We start from the raw sequence: 22,154 nt of genomic DNA on the forward strand, positions 1-22,154 counted from the left end.
TCCAGTCTGGGTGACAGAGTGAGACCCTGTCTCAAAAAAAAAAAAAAAAAAAAAAATTGCAGATGTTGAGTATATGGATGTATACTGTACAGTTTTTTCAGTGTGTCCATGTATATAAATATTTTCTTAAAATCTTCAGAATATAGAAATTAATTTTTGTTATGGTACTGTCTAAACCAACTTCAAATAAAATAGATTTACTTTTACTAGAAGATCAATAACTAGGTTCTCTATCAGTTCACATTGGAAATTAAAATACACCTTATCCTTTTAATGAATATTTATCAATTAACTAAAATTTCAAACAAGTGAGCACAGACTTGTTTTAGTACTACATTGTATACAATTTTCAAAGGCTTGCCATTTAATTCAGGTAATTTCAGCTGACATGAAGGTGATTAGGCTTCATTTATTAAGGTGTAACCATAGCAAATTAAAGTATCTTATTTATATCTGTATTGCTTTCTGTAATCAAATAAGTATTATTTGGATATTTGAGTTTAGTTTTCAAAGATTTCATCAAGTTGTTAAAAGTACAAGTATTGCCTAAAAGCTAAATAAACTCAAATTAGAAAAAAAAAAATCCTAGATTTCTAGTTGTTAAATTCAGTTACCTGCTACGCATCCTCATCATACTTATAACCTCCACTAGGCATTTGTCAAATTTCTCAGAACTCCCTTCTCTTTGCTTCTTGAATCACCTGCCTCTGATTATTTTCCATCACGTAACTACTTTCTGGATAATCTTATCCCTTTCCACAACTTCAGTTACTATCAATAGGCTAGTAATTTCTATAGTTAGAGACAGGGGCTCACTGTGTTGCCCAGGCTGGAGTGCAGTGGTACAATCATAGCTCACTGCAGTCGCAAACTCCTGGGTTCAAGTGATCCCCCTGCCTCATCCTTCCAAGTAGCTAGGACTACAGACACATGCCATCGTGCCCAGCCGATTATTTTTTGTAGAGACACAGTCTCACTATGTTGCCCAAAGTGATCTCAAACTCCTGGCCTCAAGCAATCCTCCTGCCTTGGCCTCCCAAAACACTGCGTTTATAGGTATGAGCCACCATGCACAGCTGAAAATTTAACATTATTTGCATTTCCTCTTTCTTCCCTGAAACTTCCTAATTTTTCTGTGCAGTTGCTGTCTGTATTAGCAGCTTCCGCATCTCAGATTTTATCACCTGTGGATTGAAAATATTGGAGAAAAAGTAATAAAAAATAATACATTTTTAAAAATACAGTATAACTATATATATAGCATGTACAATGTGCTAGGTATTAAAAGTGATGCAGACAAGGTTTAAAGTGTATGTGAAGGTGTAGATATGTTATATGCAGATATATGCCATTTTATATAAGGGACTTAATTATCTGTGGATTTTGGTGTCCTCAGAGTTCCTGGAACCAATCCCCCAGTGATACCAAAGGACGACCAACTGTATTTTTGATCTGTTAGTAAACTTTTATCTAATCATCCTACTAGCTTTTATCAACCTTTATTCCTCCTTCATTCTATCTAGAGTGCCTCATCTCACTCACACCTGCTCAGTTGTCTAGAATCCAAGTTCTTTTCTCCATTGCTATTATGGACTAGATCTCAACTGGTATTATAATTTGTTAGGAATTCTCTGTGCCAGTATTCTAAGCCATCCTCTTCCCCATTATTGGAATTTTTAAAATGATATCTGCATCAACAACAAAAATCAATTGGTCATGCCACCTTCTTGTATTATAGTTTCTTGTTGATGTTAGAATAAAATCTAGACTACTCAGCCTAACAAACAAGACTTTAGTTCCATTCACTGTTGGAACTAAGTCTGCCTTTCTACTACCACCATTCTCTAGACCAAATTCAACTACTTTCCTCACAATTACTAAAACTTCACATACCTTCAAGTCTGTGCTTCTGCACATGGACTTCTCTCCTATTCCTTCACTGAATCTCAGTCTCCCCATATCTACCCTATACCTTGTAGCATGAGAAATAGTGACACTCAGATGCAGTTGCTCTGTGCTCTGCTTCTAAGACATGTTGTTCAGATCTCTTTAATAGCGTTGTTCAGATCTCTTTAGTAGCATTGAACAAGTTGTATAATACATTGTTTTTGTAATTAATCCCTGCTAGGAGAGTTATCCCATGACTTATTAATCCATTAAGTATTAAACTCACATTTAGCATGTCCATTAATATCTAACTTACGGGTTTTTGAGATGTAAACTAAATTTACCCCTCTGTCCTCTGAATTTAGAACTATTAAGGAGAGACAAGAGTCAGTTACATATCTAAATATTAGCTCTAGTTCTAGTAGAGCTGATTTGGAGAACTCATCTTGGATCTGGACTTATCTGATAGCTGATCATAGTATTGGTAATGGCGTGTATCATCTCTTCCATGTGTCTCTCCCAACTAGTAATTCTTCCTCAGAAAGCTAATCCTGATTCACCATGAAAGATAGGTACAAAATTAAAAGAAAACAGTTAATGAATGTTTCTAAAATCTTTACTACAGAAGGGCCAATCAACAAATGTATGCATAGTACATTGATAGGCATACAGATGATGAAACATCATTATGGTTGTAAAATATGTGGCTTTGTTTTAATTCTGAAATATTCCTGAAAGTGGTTTATCTTGTTAACATTAAAATAATGGTTGCTGATAAATAATACTATAAAAGTTTTTGTATGTCATTGACTGCTTTTACTTGAGCTGTTAAAACTATAGCCTTTGATGAAATTTTTTTTTTGGTGTTTTGGGGGGGTTTTTTGATGATGAAATATTTTTTGGTCGAGTGTGGTGGCTCACACCTGTAATCCCAGCACTTTGGGAGGCTGAGGCGGGCAGATCATCTGAGGGCAGGCAGATCACCTGAGGTCGGGAGTTTGAGACCAGCCTGGCCAACATGGCGAAACCCTGTCTCTACTAAAAATACAAAAAAAAATTAGCGGGGCTTGGTGGTGGGCACCTGTAATCCCAGCTACTGGGGAGGCTAAGGCAGGAGAATCGCTTGAACCTGGGAGGCAGAGGTCGCCGTGAGCAGAAATAACACCATTATACTCCAGCCTGGGCAACAAGAGCGAAACTCCGTCTCAAAAAAAATATGTGTGTGTATATATATATTTTTTTAATCCCAACTTGCAGTAAAATGTCATTGCATTTCAAGTTTTTTAGCCAGAAGATGTTAACCTGTTAGTTAAAATTCCTTTTGGGAAGTGGCATGACAATTGCAGAATTTAAAAGTAAATTATTCTCACAGAATTTTTTTACATTTAAAAAAGAGTAAGGCCATCAATACATGCTTAGAGCTGCACAGTTTTTAATAGAGTAACCTACGTAAGTACATAATTTTATTGTTGCAAATTAAAATAAAGTTTTTCTGATAAAATAATATTTGTCCTAATTTAAAAATCATTTATTTTGTCAAGAACAGAATTGATGACTTTGATATGTTATCATTATTTGTTATATTATATAGCATATTTCATGCAAAAAGCCTTTGAGTCCTTCAGAATAATATATGTATTAATATACTTTTTAACAAGAAAACCTAATGTGATATGATGCAATCCCTTATACATTGCAAAAATAAATGGAGCAAATTCAAGCAAGGACATACTTTAAGAAATATGCTTCTACTTACAAATGGGTTGTTTAAGATTACATATTAGCCCTTTCTAATGTTTTTATGCTCCCTAATTTATTATAACCTATTTTATTTTCATTTCTGCCATGTTTTTAAAGGAAAAATTAAGTTATCTCACATTATATACTTTAATATTTTCCAGTTGAAAATGAAGATGAGGCTGAAAGAGTTCTTTTTTCCTATGGCTATGGTGCTAATGTTCCCACAACAGCCAAAAGACGACTAAAGCAAAGGTAAAATCAATATGTATTTATTTTATTTTTCTACTCAAGCTGAATGTAATTACATTTGTGCTTTCTGATAATGTGCTGAGTTCAGTGACAAAGTCCTTTATTCTTACTCTGCATAAATATTAAATTTCTCACAAAATAAAACAGTAATAATCATGTATTTCATATATATTTAAATAAATTTAATGGTTTGTAGAATAGAAGTGTATGTAAGAATTTCTGTAGAATTAGATTTGATGATGAGGACCTCATTTTTATTTTCACGTTAATTTCAGATGAGCTACAAATGCTTTGTATCAACAATATTCAGATTTAAATTAATTATGCTGCTTTTTGCTTTCTCTCATTTTTATTCACCTGCCTACATTCCTTGACATACACATTAGGGAGAGTGATAAGGGGAGTTAATGCATATATTGTGATTGAAACTATAAAAGGCTTTATGAAAACCAAGAGAATATTTGGAAGATCCACTAGTTACCTTGTGAGATACTGCTTAAAAGTACATTCAGCCCTCTATATCCATGGGTTTCACATGTGCGAATTCAACCAACTGCTCATCAAAAATATTTGAGAAAAGAATGGATGATTGCATCTATGCTGAACATGTGCAGACTTTTTTTCTTGTCATTATTCTGTAACACAATACAGTTATTCACATAGCATTTACATTTTGTTAGGTATGATAAGTAATCTAGAGATGACTTAAAGTATATGGGAGGAGATACATAGGTTATATGCAAATATTATACCAATTGTATGTAAAGGACTTGAACACTCATGGATTTTGGTATCCACAGGAGGTGGGGAGTGTACACTGGAACCAGTAATCCCATGGATAGCAACAGACAACTGTACACTAACAGAAAATTGTACCTACATTAATCAGGTTTCCAGTTGACCTGCCTGATTTTTATTCTTAACTCCTCTCTTGCACCAAAATGTATCCTACTTTGCAAAAACATCTCACTGCCCCATTCACTACCACATCAAATCCATCAAATCTAAATATTTCTTTCAGACTTCCAAGCTCCTCCATAATGTAGCTCTACCTCTCCAGCCTTATTTGCCTCTCTACCCAAAATGCAGTGGATATACCTATTTCTCTGCCTATAAAACATCTGTTTTCTCTGTACCACACAGTAGAGCATTTCTCTTATCTCATTAGCTATCATTTCCTGTATAATTTACCCATCTAGATGGAAAGTTCTTCGAGGTCAGCAACTACTTTTTTTATTTTTTATTTTTTATTTTTTTTGAGACAGAGTCTCACTCTATCACTCAGGCCTGGATTGCAGTAACACAGTCTCAGCTCACTGCAACCTCCACCTCCCGGGTTCAAGCAATTCTCCTGCCTCAGTCTCCCAAGTAGCTGGGACTACAGGCATGTACCACCACACTCTGCTAACTTTTGTATTTTTAGTAGAAACGGGGTTTCATCGTGTTGACCAGGTTGGTCTTGAACTGGCCTTGGCCTCAAGTGATCCACCTGCCTCAGCCTTCCAAAGTGCTGGAAACACAGGAGTGATTCACCACGCCTGGTCAGCAACTACATCTTTGTTGTTGTTGTTGTTGTTGTTGTTGTTGTTGTTGTTGTTGTTGTTGTTTGAGACAGAGTCTCACTGTGTCTCCCAGGCTAGAGTGTAGTGGCACGATCTCAGCTTGCTGCAACTTCCACCTCCCGGGTTCAAGCAATTCTCCTGTCTTAGACTCCCAAGTAGCTGGGATTATAGGCATGTGTCGCCATGCCTGGCTAATTTTTGTATTTTTAGTAAAGACAGGGTTTCACCATATTAGCCAGGCTGGTCTCAAACTCCTGACCTCAAGTGATCCACCCGCCTTGGCCTCCCAAAGTGCTGGGATTACAGGCATGAGCTACCACGCCCTGCCAGCTACATCTTACTCTTGTTTATTTTTCACTTTCTCTATCTAGCTCAGTGCAGGATACCTAGGAAAATTGTTTCTTCATCAAAGCATTTGAAAATTCAAAGTTGCTTTTTTTATATGAACTGATTTAGACATTTAGAGACACTAAGAAAATGACTCAGAAAATAGAACGTCTGTATGGCTATCTAAAATGATGTATCCTCATTAATATAGTGGTGAATGAAAAAAAAATAAAGTGATGTAGGATATAAACCACTTTATAGAAAGCAAGAAAGGAAAGCAAGTTCTAAGCCATGCTTAGAACTTATGGCTCTTACCAGTTAAACTAAATATATGCCAAATTTTGATCAAGGCTAGACGAATAGAAAGTATCAATTTGTAGCTGGAATGTTTAATTCTGTCTGGTGAGGATTCAGATATTTCAGAATTATGTATTATTTTTTAAAAAATCAATCCCGGGCCGGGCGCGGTGGCTCAAGCCTGTAATCCCAGCACTTTGGGAGGCCGAGACGGGCGGATCACGAGGTCAGGAGATCGAGACCATCCTGGCTAACACGGTGAAACCCCGTCTCTACTAAAAATACAAAAACTAGCCGGGCGAGGTGGCGGGCGCCTGTAGTCCCAGCTCCTCGGGAGGCTGAGGCAGGAGAATGGCATAAAAACCCGGGAGGTGGAGCTTGCAGTGAGCTGAGATCTGGCCACTGCACTCCAGTCCCGGCGACAGAGCGAGACTCCGCCTCAAAAAAAAAAAAAAAAAAAAAAATCAATCCCATCCCCATTTCCTCCAAAAGTCACAACAGGTAGCCTAGGGTATTTTGTAATTTTCAGCATATCTGTTTCTTAGTCCAATGTTGCCTAAGGAAGAATAGAACATAGTTTTGTGAGTTAGAAACTTATCAGTGGTAAATGACAGGTAAAATACTAAAACTTGAAATTTAAAGGGAAAGGTCACATTCTCTTCTCTATTTTGGCTTCTGAATCCTTCAAAAGAATCTTCGTTACAAGAATAAATGGGACTGGGTGCAGTGACTCACACCTGTATTCCCAACACTTTGGGAGGCCAATACAGGCAGATTGCTTGAGTCCAGGAGTTTGAGAACAGTCTGGGCAACATGGCGAAACCCCATCTCTACAAAAAATGCAAAACTTAGCCGGGCCTGGGGACACGTGCCTGTAGTCCCAGCTACCCTACTCAGGAGGCTGAGGTGAGAGGATTACCAGAGCCCAAGAGGTCGAGGCCGCAGTGAACTGTGATTGTCCCCCTACACTTCAGCTTAGATAGCAGAGTGAGACCTTGTCTCCAAAAAGAAAAAAGAAAAAAAAGAAAAGAAAGAATTCTACTGTTAGACCTTCACTTTTCTTAGCCCCAAATACTGAGTTTTTTCAAAATTGCAAGTAATTATTGCTGTTGCACCTTACTATTTTTTGAAGAATTTTTTAAAATAGAGGTTGGTTTTTAATATTTAAAGTGAGGATTTAAGGAACCACAACTGATTCATACTCAAAATAACGTTAACTGTCCAAATATCCTAAAGATTCTATCACTGAGCTATCTATGTGCCTTGAACATGTGCCTAATGGGTATGCTATTAATATCTCCTGCCAGCTGGTGCGAGGCATTCTTCTCGTGGTGAGCCAGAGGGTTATTTTGAGGAAGTGCTTCTCAGGTCATCTAAGCTGAATGACGGGAAAGTAAGGCTAGATATCCAAAGAGAACATTTATGCATTCCTTCATGCATTCAACAACTTTTATTGAGTGCTTACTGTATGCACAAAATCAATCAGTGGCATTAAAGATCCCAGGTTAGGGTCTGACACATTTCTGAAGTTTGCGAAGTCCACATTTGAGATCATAATGGATATTTGTGAAGAAGGCAGTGGCTTTGTGCTCTTTTTATGTTTATTTAAGATAAAAGCATTATAACCTTTGAGAGAATTATATTTAATCCTTCACATTTGAAATTAAAGGATTGGAGCCAGACGTGCTGGCATGCACCTGTAATCCCAGCTTCTTGGAAGCCTGGGGCAGAAGGATCACTCTAGACTAGCAGTTTGAAGCTGTAGTACACTGTAATTGCACCTGTGACTAGCCACTACACTCCAGTCTGAGCAACATAGAGAGACTCCCATCTCTCAAAAAAAGAAAAGAAAAAAATCAGTGGAAACTTAAGGTGAATGATAAAACAACTCAGTCAGAATAGTAAATGAAATATATGCAAAATAAAGTTTTCATTGTACATCAGCCTATACCGAAATATATTAAAGTTTCAAAAGAACTTATTTTCCGACTACTACACAATAGATTACATTCATATTAAATTTGATTTAAAATCTTACATATTGAACAACCAGAATTAGATATTTTAGGGTAACATTTTATTGAAAGGAGGTTTCTGATTTGTTATAACAGTAATGTTTATTTTATTTTATTTTATTTTATTTTTATTTTTTTGAAGTTGGAGTCTCGCTCACTCTGTCACCCAGGCTGGAGTGCAGTGGCATGATCTTGGTTCACTACAACCTCCACCTCCCAGGTTCAAGCAATTCTTCTGCCTCAGCCTCCCAAGTAGCTGGGACTACAGGCACACACCACCACGCCTGGCTAATTGTTTGTATTTTAGTAGAGACAGGGTTTCACCATGTTGCCCAGGCTGGTCTCAAGTGATCTTAAACTCCTAAACTCAGGCAATCGGCCCGCCTCAGCCTCCTAAAGTACAAGGATTACAGGCATGAGCCACCACGCCCAGCCATGTTTATTTTATAAAATTGGAAAATTACTGGTAATCCTACTATCCAAAATAACCACTCAGAAATGCACACAGATTTATATACTCTCTTACTTATTTAGGATATTATTGCTTGTAATTTAATAGTTTAATTTATTATCATAGAATTCCATTCTAAACATTTTCTTATGTCATTGTGTATTCTTCAGAAAGGTCAGTTTTAATGGTTATCCAAAACATTACTTTTTAGGACTTCTGTTTTTGAGTGCTATATTTTGATTAATAAATTGTATAGTTACTGAAAATTATCATTAGTTGCCGATTGCAACCCAGGCAGTACCACAAAATTAAAAATGAGAAAATGGATTTGAAGTGCTGGACAGATGTGTTCTTAAAGTAAATTACATAGTTAATCTTAGAGGAAAAGCCAGGGTTCTGAAATCTTTTACTAGGCACAATTTTAGTTTTAATGTAAGACAATATTGTTTTAAAATTGTACAGAAGCCTCTTGAAATAATTAGTAGGGATGCCCCTCAAACATGAAACTTTCTTTAATATTAGTCCGTTTTTAAGAATCTCACTCTGTTACCCAGGTTGGAATGCAGTGGTGTCATCATAGCTCACTCTTATCTCAAACTCCTGGGCTGAAGCGATTCTTTTTTCTACCCTCCTGAGTAGCTGGGCACCCCATACCTAGCTAATTTCTTTATTTTTTATTTTTTGTAGAGATAGGGTATTGCTGTGTTGCCCAGGCTGTTCTTGAACTCCTGGCCTCAAGCAATCATCCCACCTCAGCCTCCAAAAGTCCTGGAATTACAGGCTTGAGTCACCACACCCAGCCTATTTTTTTAAAACTCTTTCTGGGACACAATTATAGAAAGTTACAAGGACTTATACAATTAAAGTAGATTAAAATAAAATGGGCTCTCCTTGTCTAAACTTGAAAATCTGAAGTAATGTTTTCCTTTCTGTTGGGATGGTTTTGAAAATAGCGAACAAGATTTTCTGGTTACATGTTTTGGTTATACCCTTTAACCTGCCACACTAAATGGTAACACTCAGGCACTAACGTGGTCTTTGTATATGCCTCTGTGTTTTGGCTAATCTGAATGTGGAAGCTGTTCTGATGTTCTTAAACCTTTCAAATTGTAAGATTTACTGCATACTGTAGTTTCTCTAGTTTTATAAAAAGCTTTAAGTTAAAACTTTCGACTCTCGAGGCGGAGCAAGATGGCTGAATAGGAACAGCTCCAGTCTCCAACTCCCAGCGCGAGCGACACAGAAGACCGGTGATTCCTACATTTTCAACTGAGGTACTGGGGTCATCACACTAGGGAATGCCGGACAATCGGTGCTGGTCAGCTGCTGCAGCCTGACCAGCGAGAGCTGAAGCAGGGTGAGGCATCGCCTCACCTGGAAGCGCAAGGGGGAAGGGAATCCGTTTTCCTAGCCAGGGGAACTGAGACACACAACACCTGGAAAATCGGGTAACTCCCACCCCAATACTGCGCTTTAAGCAAACAGGCACACCAGGAGAATATATCCCAAACCTGGCCGGGAGGGTCCCACGCCCACGGAGCCTCCCTCACTGCTAACACAGCAGTCTGCAGCCATCTATCTGCAAGGCAGCAGCGAGGCTGGGGGAGGGGCGCCCGCCATTGCTGAGGCTTAAGTAGGTAAACAAAGCCGCTGGGAAGCTCGAACTGGGTGGAGCTCACAGCAGCTCAAGGAAGCCTGCTTGTCTCTGTAGTCTCCACCTCTGGGGACAGCGCACAGCTGAAGACCAACAGCGGAAGCATCAGGGGCCGGTGCAGACGCGAACAACTCTGTCTGACAGCTTTGGGGAGAGCCGTGGATCTCCCAACGCGGAGGTTGAGATCTGAGAACAGACAGACTGCCTGCTCAGGTGGGTCCCTGACCCCTGAGTAGCCTAGCTGGGAGACATCCCCCACTAGGGGCAGTCTGACACCCCACACCTCACAGGGTGGAGTACACCCCTGAGAGGAAACTTCCAAAGGAAGAATCAGACAGGTACACTCGCTGTTCAGCAATATTCTATCTTCGGCAACCTCTGCTGCTGATACCCAGGCAAACAGGGTCTGGAGTGGACCTCAAGCAATCTCCAACAGACCAACAGACAGTCCTTCTGATTGTCAGAAGGAAAACTATCAAACAGGAAGGACACCTATACCAAAACCCCATCAGTATGTCACCATCATCAAAGACCAGAGACAGATAAAACCACAAAGATGGGGAAAAAGCAGGGCAGAAAAGCTGGAAATTCAAAAAATAAGAGCGCATCTCCCCCTGCAGAGGAGCGCAGCCCATCGCCAGCAACGGATCGAAGCTGGTCAGAGAATGACTTTGACGAGATGAGAGAAGAAGGCTTCAGTCCATCAAACTTCTCAGAGCTAAAGGAGGAATTACGTACCCAGCGCAAAGAAACTAAAAATCTTGCAAAAAGAGTGGAAGAATTGACAGCTAGACTAATTAATGCAGAGAAGGTCATAAACGAAATGACAGAGATGAAAACCATGACACGAGAAATACGTGACAAATGCACAAGCTTCAGTAACTGACTCGATCAACTGGAAGAAAGAGTATCAGCGATTGAGGATCAAATGAATGAAATGAAGCGAGAAGAGAAACCAAAAGAAAAAAGAAGAAAAAGAAATGAACAAAGCTTACAAGAAGTATGGGATTATGTAAAAAGACCAAATCTACGTCTGATTGGGATGCCTGAAAGTGAGGGGGAAAATGGAACCAAGTTGGAAAACACTCTTCAGGATATGATCCAGGAGAACTTCCCCAACCTAGTAGGGCAGGCCAACATTCAAATTCAGGAAATACAGAGAACGCCACAAATATACTCCTTGAGAAGAGCAACTCCAAGACACATAATTGCCAGATTCACCAAAGTTGAAATGAAGGAAAAAATCTTAAGGGCAGCCAGAGAGAAAGGTCGGGTTACCCACAAAGGGAAGCCCATCAGACTAACAGCAGATCTCTCGGCAGAAACTCTACAAGCCAGAAGAGAGTGGGGGCCAATATTCACCGTTCTTAAAGAAAAGAATTTTAAACCCAGAATTTCATATCCAGCCAAACTAAGTTTCATAAGTGAAGGAGAAATAAAATCCTTTACAGATAAGCAAATGCTTAGAGATTTTGTCACCACCAGGCCTGCCTTACAAGAGACCCTGAAGGAAGCCCTAAACATGGAAAGGAACAACCGGTACCAGCCATTGCAAAAACATGCCAAAATGTAAAGACCATCGAGGCTAGGAAGAAGCTGCATCAACTAACGAGCAAAATAACCAGTTAATACCATAATAGCAGGATCAAGTTCACACATAACAATATTAACCTTAAATGTAAATGGACTAAATGCTCCAGTTAAAAGACACAGACTGGCAAACTGGATAAAGAGTCAAGACCCATCAGTCTGCTGTATTCAGGAGACCCATCTCACATGCAGAGACATACATAGGCTCAAAATAAAGGGATGGAGGAAGATCTACCAAGCAAATGGAGAACAAAAAAAAGCAGGGGTTGCAATCCTTGTCTCTGATAAAACAGACTTTAAACCATCAAAGATCAAAAGAGACAAAGAAGGCCATTACATAATGGTAAAGGGATCAATTCAACAGGAAGAGCTAACTCTCCTAAATATATATGCCCCCAATACAGGAGCACCCAGATTCATAAAGCAAGTCCTTATAGACTTACAAAGAGACTTAGACTCCCATACAATAATAATGGGAGACTTCAACACTCCACTGTCAACATTAGACAGATCAACGAGACAGAAAGTTAACAAGGATATCCAGGAATTGAACTCGTCTCTGCAGCAAGCAGACCTAATAGACATCTATAGAACTCTCCACCCCAAATCAACAGAATATACATTCTTCTCAGCACCACATCACACTTATTCCAAAATTGACCACATAATTGGAAGTAAAGCACTCCTCAGCAAATGTACAAGAACAGAAATTATAACAAACTGTCTCTCAGACCACAGTGCAATCAAACTAGAACTCAGGACTAAGAAACTCAATCAAAACCGCTCAACTACATGGAAACTGAACAACCTGCTCCTGAATGACTACTGGGTACATAACGAAATGAAGGCAGAAATAAAGATGTTCTTTGAAACCAATGAGAACAAAGATACAACATACCAGAATCTCTGGGACACATTTAAAGCAGTGTGTAGAGGGAAATTTATAGCACTAAATGCCCACAAGAGAAAGCAGGAAAGATCTAAAATTGACACTCTAACATCACAATTAAAAGAACTAGAGAAGCAAGAGCAAACACATTCAAAAGCTAGCAGAAGGCAGGAAATAACTAAGATCAGAGCAGAACTGAAGGAGATAGAGACACAAAAAACCCTCCAAAAAATCAGTGAATCCAGGAGTTGGTTTTTTGAAAAGATCAACAAAACTGACAGACTGCTAGCAAGACTAATAAAGAAGAAAAGAGAGAGGAATCAAATAGATGCAATAAAAAATGATAAAGGGGATATCACCACCGACCCCACAGAAATACAAACTACCATCAGAGAATAAACACCTCTACGCAAATCAACTAGAAAATCTAGAAGAAATGGATAATTTCCTGGACACTTACACTCTCCCAAGACTAAACCAGGAAGAAGTTGAATTCCTGAATAGACCAATAGCAGGCTCTGAAATTAAGGCAACAATTAATAGCCTACCCACCAAAAAAAGTCCAGGACCAGGTGGATTCACAGCTGAATTCTACCAGAGGTACAAGGAGGAGCTGGTACCATTCCTTCTGAAACTATTCCAATCAATAGAAAAAGAGGGAATCCTCCCTAACTCATTTTATGAGGCCAACATCATCCTGATACCAAAGCCTGGCAGAGACACAACAAAAAAAGAGTATTTTAGACCAATATCCCTGATGAACATCGATGCAAAAATCCTCAATAAAATACTGGCAAACCGGATTCAGCAGCACATCAAAAAGCTTATCCACCATGATCAAGTGGGCTTCATCCCTGGGATGCAAGGCTGGTTCAACATTCGCAAATCAATAAACACAATCCAGCATATAAACAGAACCAAAGTCAACAACCACATGATTATCTCAATAGATGCAGAAAAGGCTTTTGACAAAATTCAACAGCCCTTCATGCTAAAATCGCTCAGTAAATTCAGTATTGATGGAACGTACCTCAAAATAATAAGAGCTATTTATGACAAACCCACAGCTAATATCATACTGAATGGGCAAAAACTGGAAAAATTCCCTTTGAAAACTGGTACAAGACAGGGATGCCCTCTCTCACCACTCCTATTCAACATAGTGTTGGAAGTTCTGGCTAGGGCAATCAGGCAAGAGAAAGAAATCAAGGGTATTCAGTTAGGAAAAGAAGAAGTCAAATTGTCCCTGTTTGCAGATGACATGATTGTATATTTAGAAAACCCCATCGTCTCAGCCCCAAATCTCCTTAAGCTGATAAGCAACTTCAGCAAAGTCTCAGGATACAAAATTAATGTGCAAAAATCACAAGCATTCTTATACACCAGTAACAGACAAGCAGAGAGCCAAATCAGGAATGAACTTCCATTCACAATTGCTTCAAAGAGAATAAAATACCTAGGAATCCAGCTTACAAGGGATGTGAAGGACCTCTTCAAGGAGAACTACAAACCACTGCTCAGTGAAATCAAAGAGGACACAAACAAATGGAAGAACATACCATGCTCATGGATTGGAAGAATCAATATCGTGAAAATGGCCATACTGCCCAAGGTTATTTATAGATTCAATGCCATCCCCATCAAGCTACCAATGAGTTTCTTCACAGAATTGGAAAAAACTGCTTTAAAGTTCTTATGGAACCAAAAAAGAGCCCGCATTGCCAAGACAATCCTAAGTCAAAAGGACAAAGCCGGAGGCGTCACGCTACCTGACTTCAAACTATACTACAAGGCTACAGTAACCAAAACAGCATGGTACTGGTACCAAAACAGAGCTATAGACCAATGGAACAGAACAGAGTCCTCAGAAATAATACCACACATCTACAGCCATCTGATCTTTGACAAACCTGAGAGAAACAAGAAATGGGGAAAGGATTCCCTATTTAATAAATGGTGCTGGGAAAATTGGCTAGCCATAAGTAGAAAGCTGAAACTGGATCCTTTCCTTACTCCTTATACGAAGATTAATTCAAGATGGATTAGAGACTTAAATGTTAGACCTAATACCATCAAAACCCTAGAAGAAAATCTAGGTAGTACCATTCAGGACATAGGCATGGGCAAGGACTTCATGTCTAAAACACCAAAAGCAACGACAGCAAAAGCAAAAATTGACAAATGGGATCTAATTAAACTAAAGAGCTTCTGCACAGCAAAAGAAACTACCATCAGAGTGAACAGGCAACCTACAGAATGGGAGAAAATTTTTGCAACCTACTCATCTGACAAAGGGCTAATATCCAGAATCTACAAAGAACTCAAACAAATATACAAGAAAAAAACAAACAACCCCATCAAAAAGTGGGCAAAGGATATGAACAGACATTTCTCAAAAGAAGACATTCATACAGCCAACAGACACATGAAAAAATGCTCATCATCACTCACCATCAGAGAAATGCAAATCAAAACCACAATGAGATACCATCTCACACCAGTTAGAATGGCAATCATTAAAAAATCAGGAAACAACAGTTGTTGGAGAGGATGTGGAGAAATAGGAACACTTCTACACTGTTGGTGGGAATGTAAAAGAGTTTAACCATTATGGAAAACAGTATGGCAATTCCTCAAGGATCTAGAACTAGATGTGCCATATGACCCAGCCATCCCACTACTGGGTATATACCCAAAGGATTATAAATTATTCTACTACAAAGACACATGCACACATATGTTTATTGCGGCACTATTCACAACAGCAAAGACTTGGAATCAACCCAAATGTCCATCTGTGACAGACTGGATTAAGAAAATGTGGCACATATACACCATGGAATACTATGCAGCCATAAAAAAGGATGAGTTTGTGTCCTTTGTAGGGACATGGATGCAGCTGGAAACCATCATTCTTAGCAAACTATCACAAGAAGAGAAAACCAATCACCGCATGTTCTCACTCATAGATGGGAACTGAACAATGAGATCACTTGGACTCGGGAAGGGGAACATCACACACTGGGGCCTATCATGGGGAGGGGGGAGGGGGGAGGGATTGCATCGGGGAGTTATACATGATATAAATGATGACTTGATGGGTGCTGACGAGTTGATGGGTGCAGCACACCAACATGGCACAAATATACATATGTAACAAACCTGCACGTTATGCACATGTACCCTAGAACTTAAAGTATAATAAAAATAAATAAATAAATAAATAAAAATAAAAATAAAAAAAATAAAAAATAAAAATAAAAAAATAGAAAAAATAAAAAACTTTCACAGTTTACTGAGCTTCATAAAAAAACAAATAAAGCAGAGGAAAGTAACAAAATTTTGTGTATGATAAACATGTTTTCCTTTCCTTTATTCTCATATATATGAGTTATCATTTTTGTCCTTGGGAAAAGTTGTACTCATTTCATTTGGGATGGCTTTAGGAATAGTTCTTTAAAAAGTTGCTACTATTCTATTCCTGACAAATTTGGAAGTGTAAGCCTATAGATGAAACTAGAAAAAGTCTCATATAACTACAGATAATCAGCATGAGATCACTATTTAGTCCTCAGTCATTTCCAGCTGAGCAGGTAGTATAAGGACCAACCTTAAGCTTTTTGAAAGTGGGATCCTTCTGGCACATGTCCCCTTCTTTACAACCATCTTCCATGCCGTGCTAGTAGAGATAGAACTTTGATCTACTGAAACTGAGAAAGATCAAATAACTAATAATCATGCCTCACATATTCTTGTTCATTTGGAGTTTTGGTAATAGTAAGACACCGTACCAATATGAAGAACCCAGAACAGAGCATCAGCCCTCCATTGTGCTTTGATATCTCAGATATAAACAATACTCTGCCATGTCCACATTGGCTAAGCTAAAAATGTTAGGAAATTGTATGTAGTAATCAGAAATACAGACTACCATGGAGAGAGCCAAGACCAATAACGTATATTTGGCATCAAGAAGTGCTAAGAGAGCTAAAACGTAACCCTTAGGGAATACTAATTTGACCAAGAAACAGGTGAATTTTTTGTTTAATATTTAGGTGTACAACCAATATACTGATGATGTTAGTTTCCAGATGATATCAAAGTTAATCTTGGTATAAGTGAAAATCACATGGCAATTAATGTATTAATAATTACAAAGAAGTATTGTACCTACTTAAGTGTCCCAGTAGATAGCTTATAAAAGCATTGCTTTCTTGAGAAATTCAGTACATTCTACACCAAAAAAAAATAGCCTTTAGCAAGAGTCATTTTTCCTGACTTATTCATAGTTATTCTTCTTCAAGATCTTAGCGGGGCCAGGCACAGTGGTTCACGCCTATAATCCCAGCACTTAGGGATACTGAGGCAAGTGAATCACCTGAGGTCAGAAGTTCAAGACCAGCCTGGCCAACATGGCGAAACCCCATCTCTACTAAAAATACAAAAAGTAGCCAGGCGTGGTAGCAGGCACCTGTAATCCCAGCTACTCCAGAGGCTGAGGCAGGAGAATCACTTGAACCCAGGAGGCAGAGGTTGCAGTGAGCCCAGGTCGTGCCATTGCACTCCAGCCTGGGTGACAAGAGCAAAACTCTGACTCAAAAAATTTAAAAAGATAAAGATCTTAGGACTTGTTTTCATTGTATGTTCATTGTGTTAAGGAGGCATAAACTCAGCTGTAGTTAAGCAGTTCTTCATGTCTTGTTTTGAATTTCATTTAAACACTCTTCTTTCTTCCCACTTGTAAGATCCCAGACTTCTAAAGAGGATCCACCTATAGCACCAAATCACTCACCAAAGCAATATGCCCACTTAAAGTTTTAGAAGGTTGAGTATAGAAGTGGTGAATTGGTATCTAAGACATTTGCCTTCTTATTAACTTTATGCACTTTTTAATTGCTAGTTCAATGCTTAATACTGAGCATTAGTTGTATTTTATTGTTTTTCTTTAATTGCTCATTATTAGCTATAGGTGTACCTTAATGTTGAGGTGCTGCAACCTCGGAATATGGTTTCTAACAATGTGTTCATTTGAACAAAAATGAATGCACTTACAACAAAATCAGTCAGAAGGTATTTATGGCTGTACACATGTCTCACGCCTATAATCCCAGCACTGTAGGAGGCTGAGGTGGGAGAATCACCCGAACCCAGGAGTTGGAGACTAGCCTGGGTAACAATGTGAGACACAGCCTCTACAGAAATTTTAAAAATGAGCCAATCATCCTAATGCACCTGTGATCCCAGCTATGTGGGAGGCTGAGCTGGGTCACTTGAGCCCAGGAGGTCAAGGCTGCAGTAGCCATGTTTGCACCACTGCACTCTAGCCTGGGCAACAGAGTGAGACCCTGCCAAAATAAAAAAAAAGAAGATTTGTTAAGTACCCACTCTGATCAGCTCTATAGTTAGATACCACAGGGGATAAGACTCCTGTCATTTTATGAGTTGCATCTGTTTAGGGAGAAATGATTAACATACATGAAAGAATATATAAACTTTAGTACCACATCATATGTTAGGCTAGGCTGTGTCAGTCAGAGGAATAGAGATCAGTAAAGGCTGGCACAGTCAGAAATGGAGGAAGTGGAACTCAAAGGGAGCCTTTAAAGAAAATCTTCAGACTGGAGGACCAACAAAAGGCAGTGAAAGGAATACAGAAAACATGTTTCTGAGACATTAAGTAGAGTAGACATCAATGGCAAATAATGTTGGTTCCAGTGAGATTATAGAGGGCCTTGATATTTTTAAATAATTTAGAGATAGAGTAAAACTAACCATGAAGGTCAGATTTGAAAGCAGATGGGAAAAGGATATAGACATCAGTTCACTATGTAAAAAATACAGATGTCTGACAAACATATGAGACAATGCTTCCCCTCATAAATAAAGAAATTTAATTTAAAGCAGGATTTTATGTTTATAAAGTTAGTAAAACTTCCAAAGATTGACAATGTTCCATATTGGTTGGATTATGAAGAAACAGGAGGTATGAGTGAATGTTCATTCATTCAATAGATAATTTCTAAATACCTCCTTTGTACCAAGTATTTATTGTTGAACTGTAACAGTTTTTTATATTTTCTGGATTCAAGTTTCTTAACTGATATGTGATAAGAAATTTTTTCTTCCATTCTGCAGATTTTCTTTTCACTGTCTTTTTTCCTTTTTTCTTTCTCTCTTTTGTTTTTTTGTTTTGTTTTGTTTGCGACAGAGTCTCACTCTGTTGCCCAGGCTGGAGTGCAGTGGCGCGATCTCAGCTCACTGCAAGCTCCGCCTCCCGGGTTCAAGTGATTCTCCTGCCCCAGCCTCCCGAGTAGCTGGGATTACAGGCACCTGCCACCACGCCCAGCTAATTTTTGTATTTTTAGTAGAGACGGGGTTTCACCATGTTGGCCAGGCTGGTCTCAAACTCCTGACCTCAAGTGATCTGCCCACCTCGGCCTCCCAAAGTGCTGGGATTATAGGCGTGAGCCACCGCACCCAGCCCTTTTTTTCTTTTTCGTGACAAAACTGAAATTGTTAAAATATTTTTACTTTCTTAATGGTGCGTTTTGAAGCCCAGAATTTTTAAATTTTGATGCAGTCCAGTTTATCCAGTTTTTTTTATTAGTTATGCTTTTGCTGCCCTGAGAAACCTTTGCTAAATCTAAGTTTGCGAAGATTTACTCATATGTTTTCTTCTAAAAGTTTATAGTTTTATCGTCTGTATTTAGGTCTTTGATCCATTTTGGTTAATTTTTTTGTATCATATGAGGTAAGGGCTTTGCACTGTTTATTAATGTGGCTACTAGAAAATTTTAAATTACATGTGTGGCTTGCATTATATTTCCATTGGACAAAGCTGACCTAGACCAGTGGTCTCCAAACTTTTTGATACAAATCTTTATTGGGAAAAAAACTTGAGTACACACTCAGCAATATGTCTATATGTATTCATATTTATAGGTTATGTATGCATGTGCTATCATATGAATAGCAGGTACCTAATGATATAAAACCTACACAGAAAATGAAAACTTAAGATAATTTAACATTAAAATAAATGAAAGTAAAAATTCCCACAGTTCAACAAATAATTTTGCACATAACTACTTTTAAAGACCACTGATCTAGATTATGATCATAACCTCCTAAATGACTGTAGTCTTATTCCTTCTGCAGACCATCCTGCACACTGCTGATAGAGTAGTCTGTCTCAAGTGCGGACCAAATCATGTTATGCCTAACCAACTTCAGGATAAAATGCAAACATACGAGGCTTTTCATAACATATCTCTGCCTATATCTCTCCAGCTTCAACCCTCACCATGCACCATATATTATTGATCTATACTATACTACTTAGAATTTTCCCTAGCACTAGAAAATGCATGTTTCCTCTACATATGCATTTCCCTCTACCTAAAATGCTGTTTCTCTGCTTCTTCACCAGATTAGTTAGTATTAGTTTTTATTCCTTAGTGGTATGCCTTTTCTTAGCATTTAACATACTACAGTAATTTTTAAATTTGCCTAGATGTTCCCAGTAGATATTAGGTATTCTCAGTGCCTCTGCAGATTATAGGTTTTTAATACATGTTTCTTAAAAGGAAGTGTTCATGAGTATTTTTCAAATGAATTAATGAGTATGTTTCTTCTGATTATCACCCTGCTTTTCTGTAGTCATTGATGTTCATTACCAAGAAAAAAATTAGTAATTTCCTTTATTTATTTATTTATTTATTTTAAACAGAGTCTCACTCGGTTGCTAGACTGGAGTGCAGTGGCACGATCTTGGCTCACTGCTTACTGCAACCACTGCCTTCTGGGTTCAGTAGATTCTTGTGCCTCGGTGTTCCAAGTAGCTGGGATTAAAGACATGTGCCACCACACTCAGATAATTTTTGTGTTGTTAGTAGAGATGGGGTTTTGCCATGTTGGCCAGGCTGGTCTCAGACTTCTGGCCGCAAGTGATCTGCCTGCCTTGGCCTAATTTTTTTTTACTGTTTTTGTTTTACTATAAGTATTATAATGATGAAAACAATTATATTTCTTGTTTCTGCTGTGTTCTTTTGCTTAAATTTATCTTGTTTATATTTCTTTTCATTAAATCTTAATGTAATCTCTTATATCCTTAATATAATCTTAATAAATCTGAGTATAATCTTTTAATGAAAGATTTTATATTATCTTTTATTCTTTTCTATGTGTGTGTGTTTGTACTACATTGGTGGGCTAAATGGGTCTTTTAGGGCAACTGAGAACTTTAATACCATTTCTAATATATATATGAGGAAATGTGTTTTACTGTCCTTACAACTGACTTAGAGGTGAGTTTTTAAAATGTAAACCCCATATATACTGGAGACCAATTGTACCATGCTGTCGTCTACATTATTATCATTATGCATCATAAACGACATCAACATTCATACTAATATGGTCTTTCCCATCACCATCAATTCTCAGAAAATTTTTCTCAGCAAAACTGTACTATAAACTAGTAATCAAAGCACTGTAGAGCATATTTGTGAGCAATCTGAAGATACCATAGATACTTTCCTTCTGTTTAGGGTTGATTTTCCTTACTTGGAATCCCCCAGTCAAAATCAGGGAAATTCTTGTTTGAAGAGAGTAGTCCTGGCGTTAAGGCTTAAGCACTAGCATACCAAGAATTTCTTTTTTTTTGAGACGAAGTCTCGCTCTTGTCCCCCATGCTGGAGTGTGATGGCGCCATCTTGGCTCATTGCAACCTCCGCCTCCCAGGTTCACGTGATTCTCCTGCCTCAGTCTCCTGAGTCGCTGGGATTACAGGTGCCTGCCATCATGCCCAGCTAATTTTTGTGTATTTAGCAGAAACGGGGTTTCACCTTGTTGGCCAGGCTGGTCTCAAACTCCTGACCTCAGGTGATCCACCCGCCTCAACCTCCCAAAGTGCTGGGATTACAGGCGTGAGCCACCTCACCCAGCAAGAATTTCTTGAGTCAGTGTTTTATGACTTATATTTTTATTGGTAAGTGGTACCACCATATCTGTATAAGAACATTATGCAATTCCCAAACAAAATAAAAACACTCAAACCAAATGAACAATTTAATATTATTAAACTTGATGTCTTCAAATCATTATCTTCTTCAGATTGTTGGTAATATGTGACCTCTGCATCTCATTATTTTCTTGCATCTCTTTGTCTTCCATTTCATTCATTTGTAACTCTTATTTCTGTGTAATTGCATTTGATTGTGTTTATTGTTCTATATTGAGTATACACATACATGTTCTATACCTTCAACGTGTATTTATTGAAAAATTACCATGTTTAAGTGACCCTAGTGTGAAGCTCTATGGGAGATAGAAAAATGAAAAAAGTTACATCTGACATATATGAAGGGCAAGAAAGAATAAAAATATGAATGAAGATAGCACTTAAGATTTTTTAATTAACCTAATAAAAATAGAGCTAATGATAAACTGATGCTTGCAAACATATAATAGAATCAACAGATTCAAAATACAA

The 22,154-nt window shown here is 38.2% G+C and overlaps 1 protein-coding gene across 3 annotated transcripts in view; it reads left to right on the forward strand.

Annotated features, from left to right (window-relative positions):
* PIBF1 (progesterone immunomodulatory binding factor 1) overlaps positions 1–22,154 on the forward strand; it is a 245,544-nt gene that overhangs the window by 136,707 nt on the left and 86,683 nt on the right. For all 3 annotated transcript variants that reach the window (XR_004054729.1, XM_010377651.2, XM_030922358.1), the window contains one exon: positions 3,789–3,879. Coding sequence is in view for 2 of the 3 variants with exons in the window: in XM_010377651.2 (XP_010375953.1) it covers positions 3,789–3,879 (91 nt within the window). In the remaining variant the exon portion in view is untranslated. The remainder of the gene's footprint in view (positions 1–3,788; positions 3,880–22,154) is intronic.

The sequence above is a fragment of the Rhinopithecus roxellana genome, chromosome 18 (assembly GCF_007565055.1).
Source record: "Rhinopithecus roxellana isolate Shanxi Qingling chromosome 18, ASM756505v1, whole genome shotgun sequence".
In the NCBI taxonomy this organism is placed as follows: domain Eukaryota; kingdom Metazoa; phylum Chordata; class Mammalia; order Primates; family Cercopithecidae; genus Rhinopithecus; species Rhinopithecus roxellana.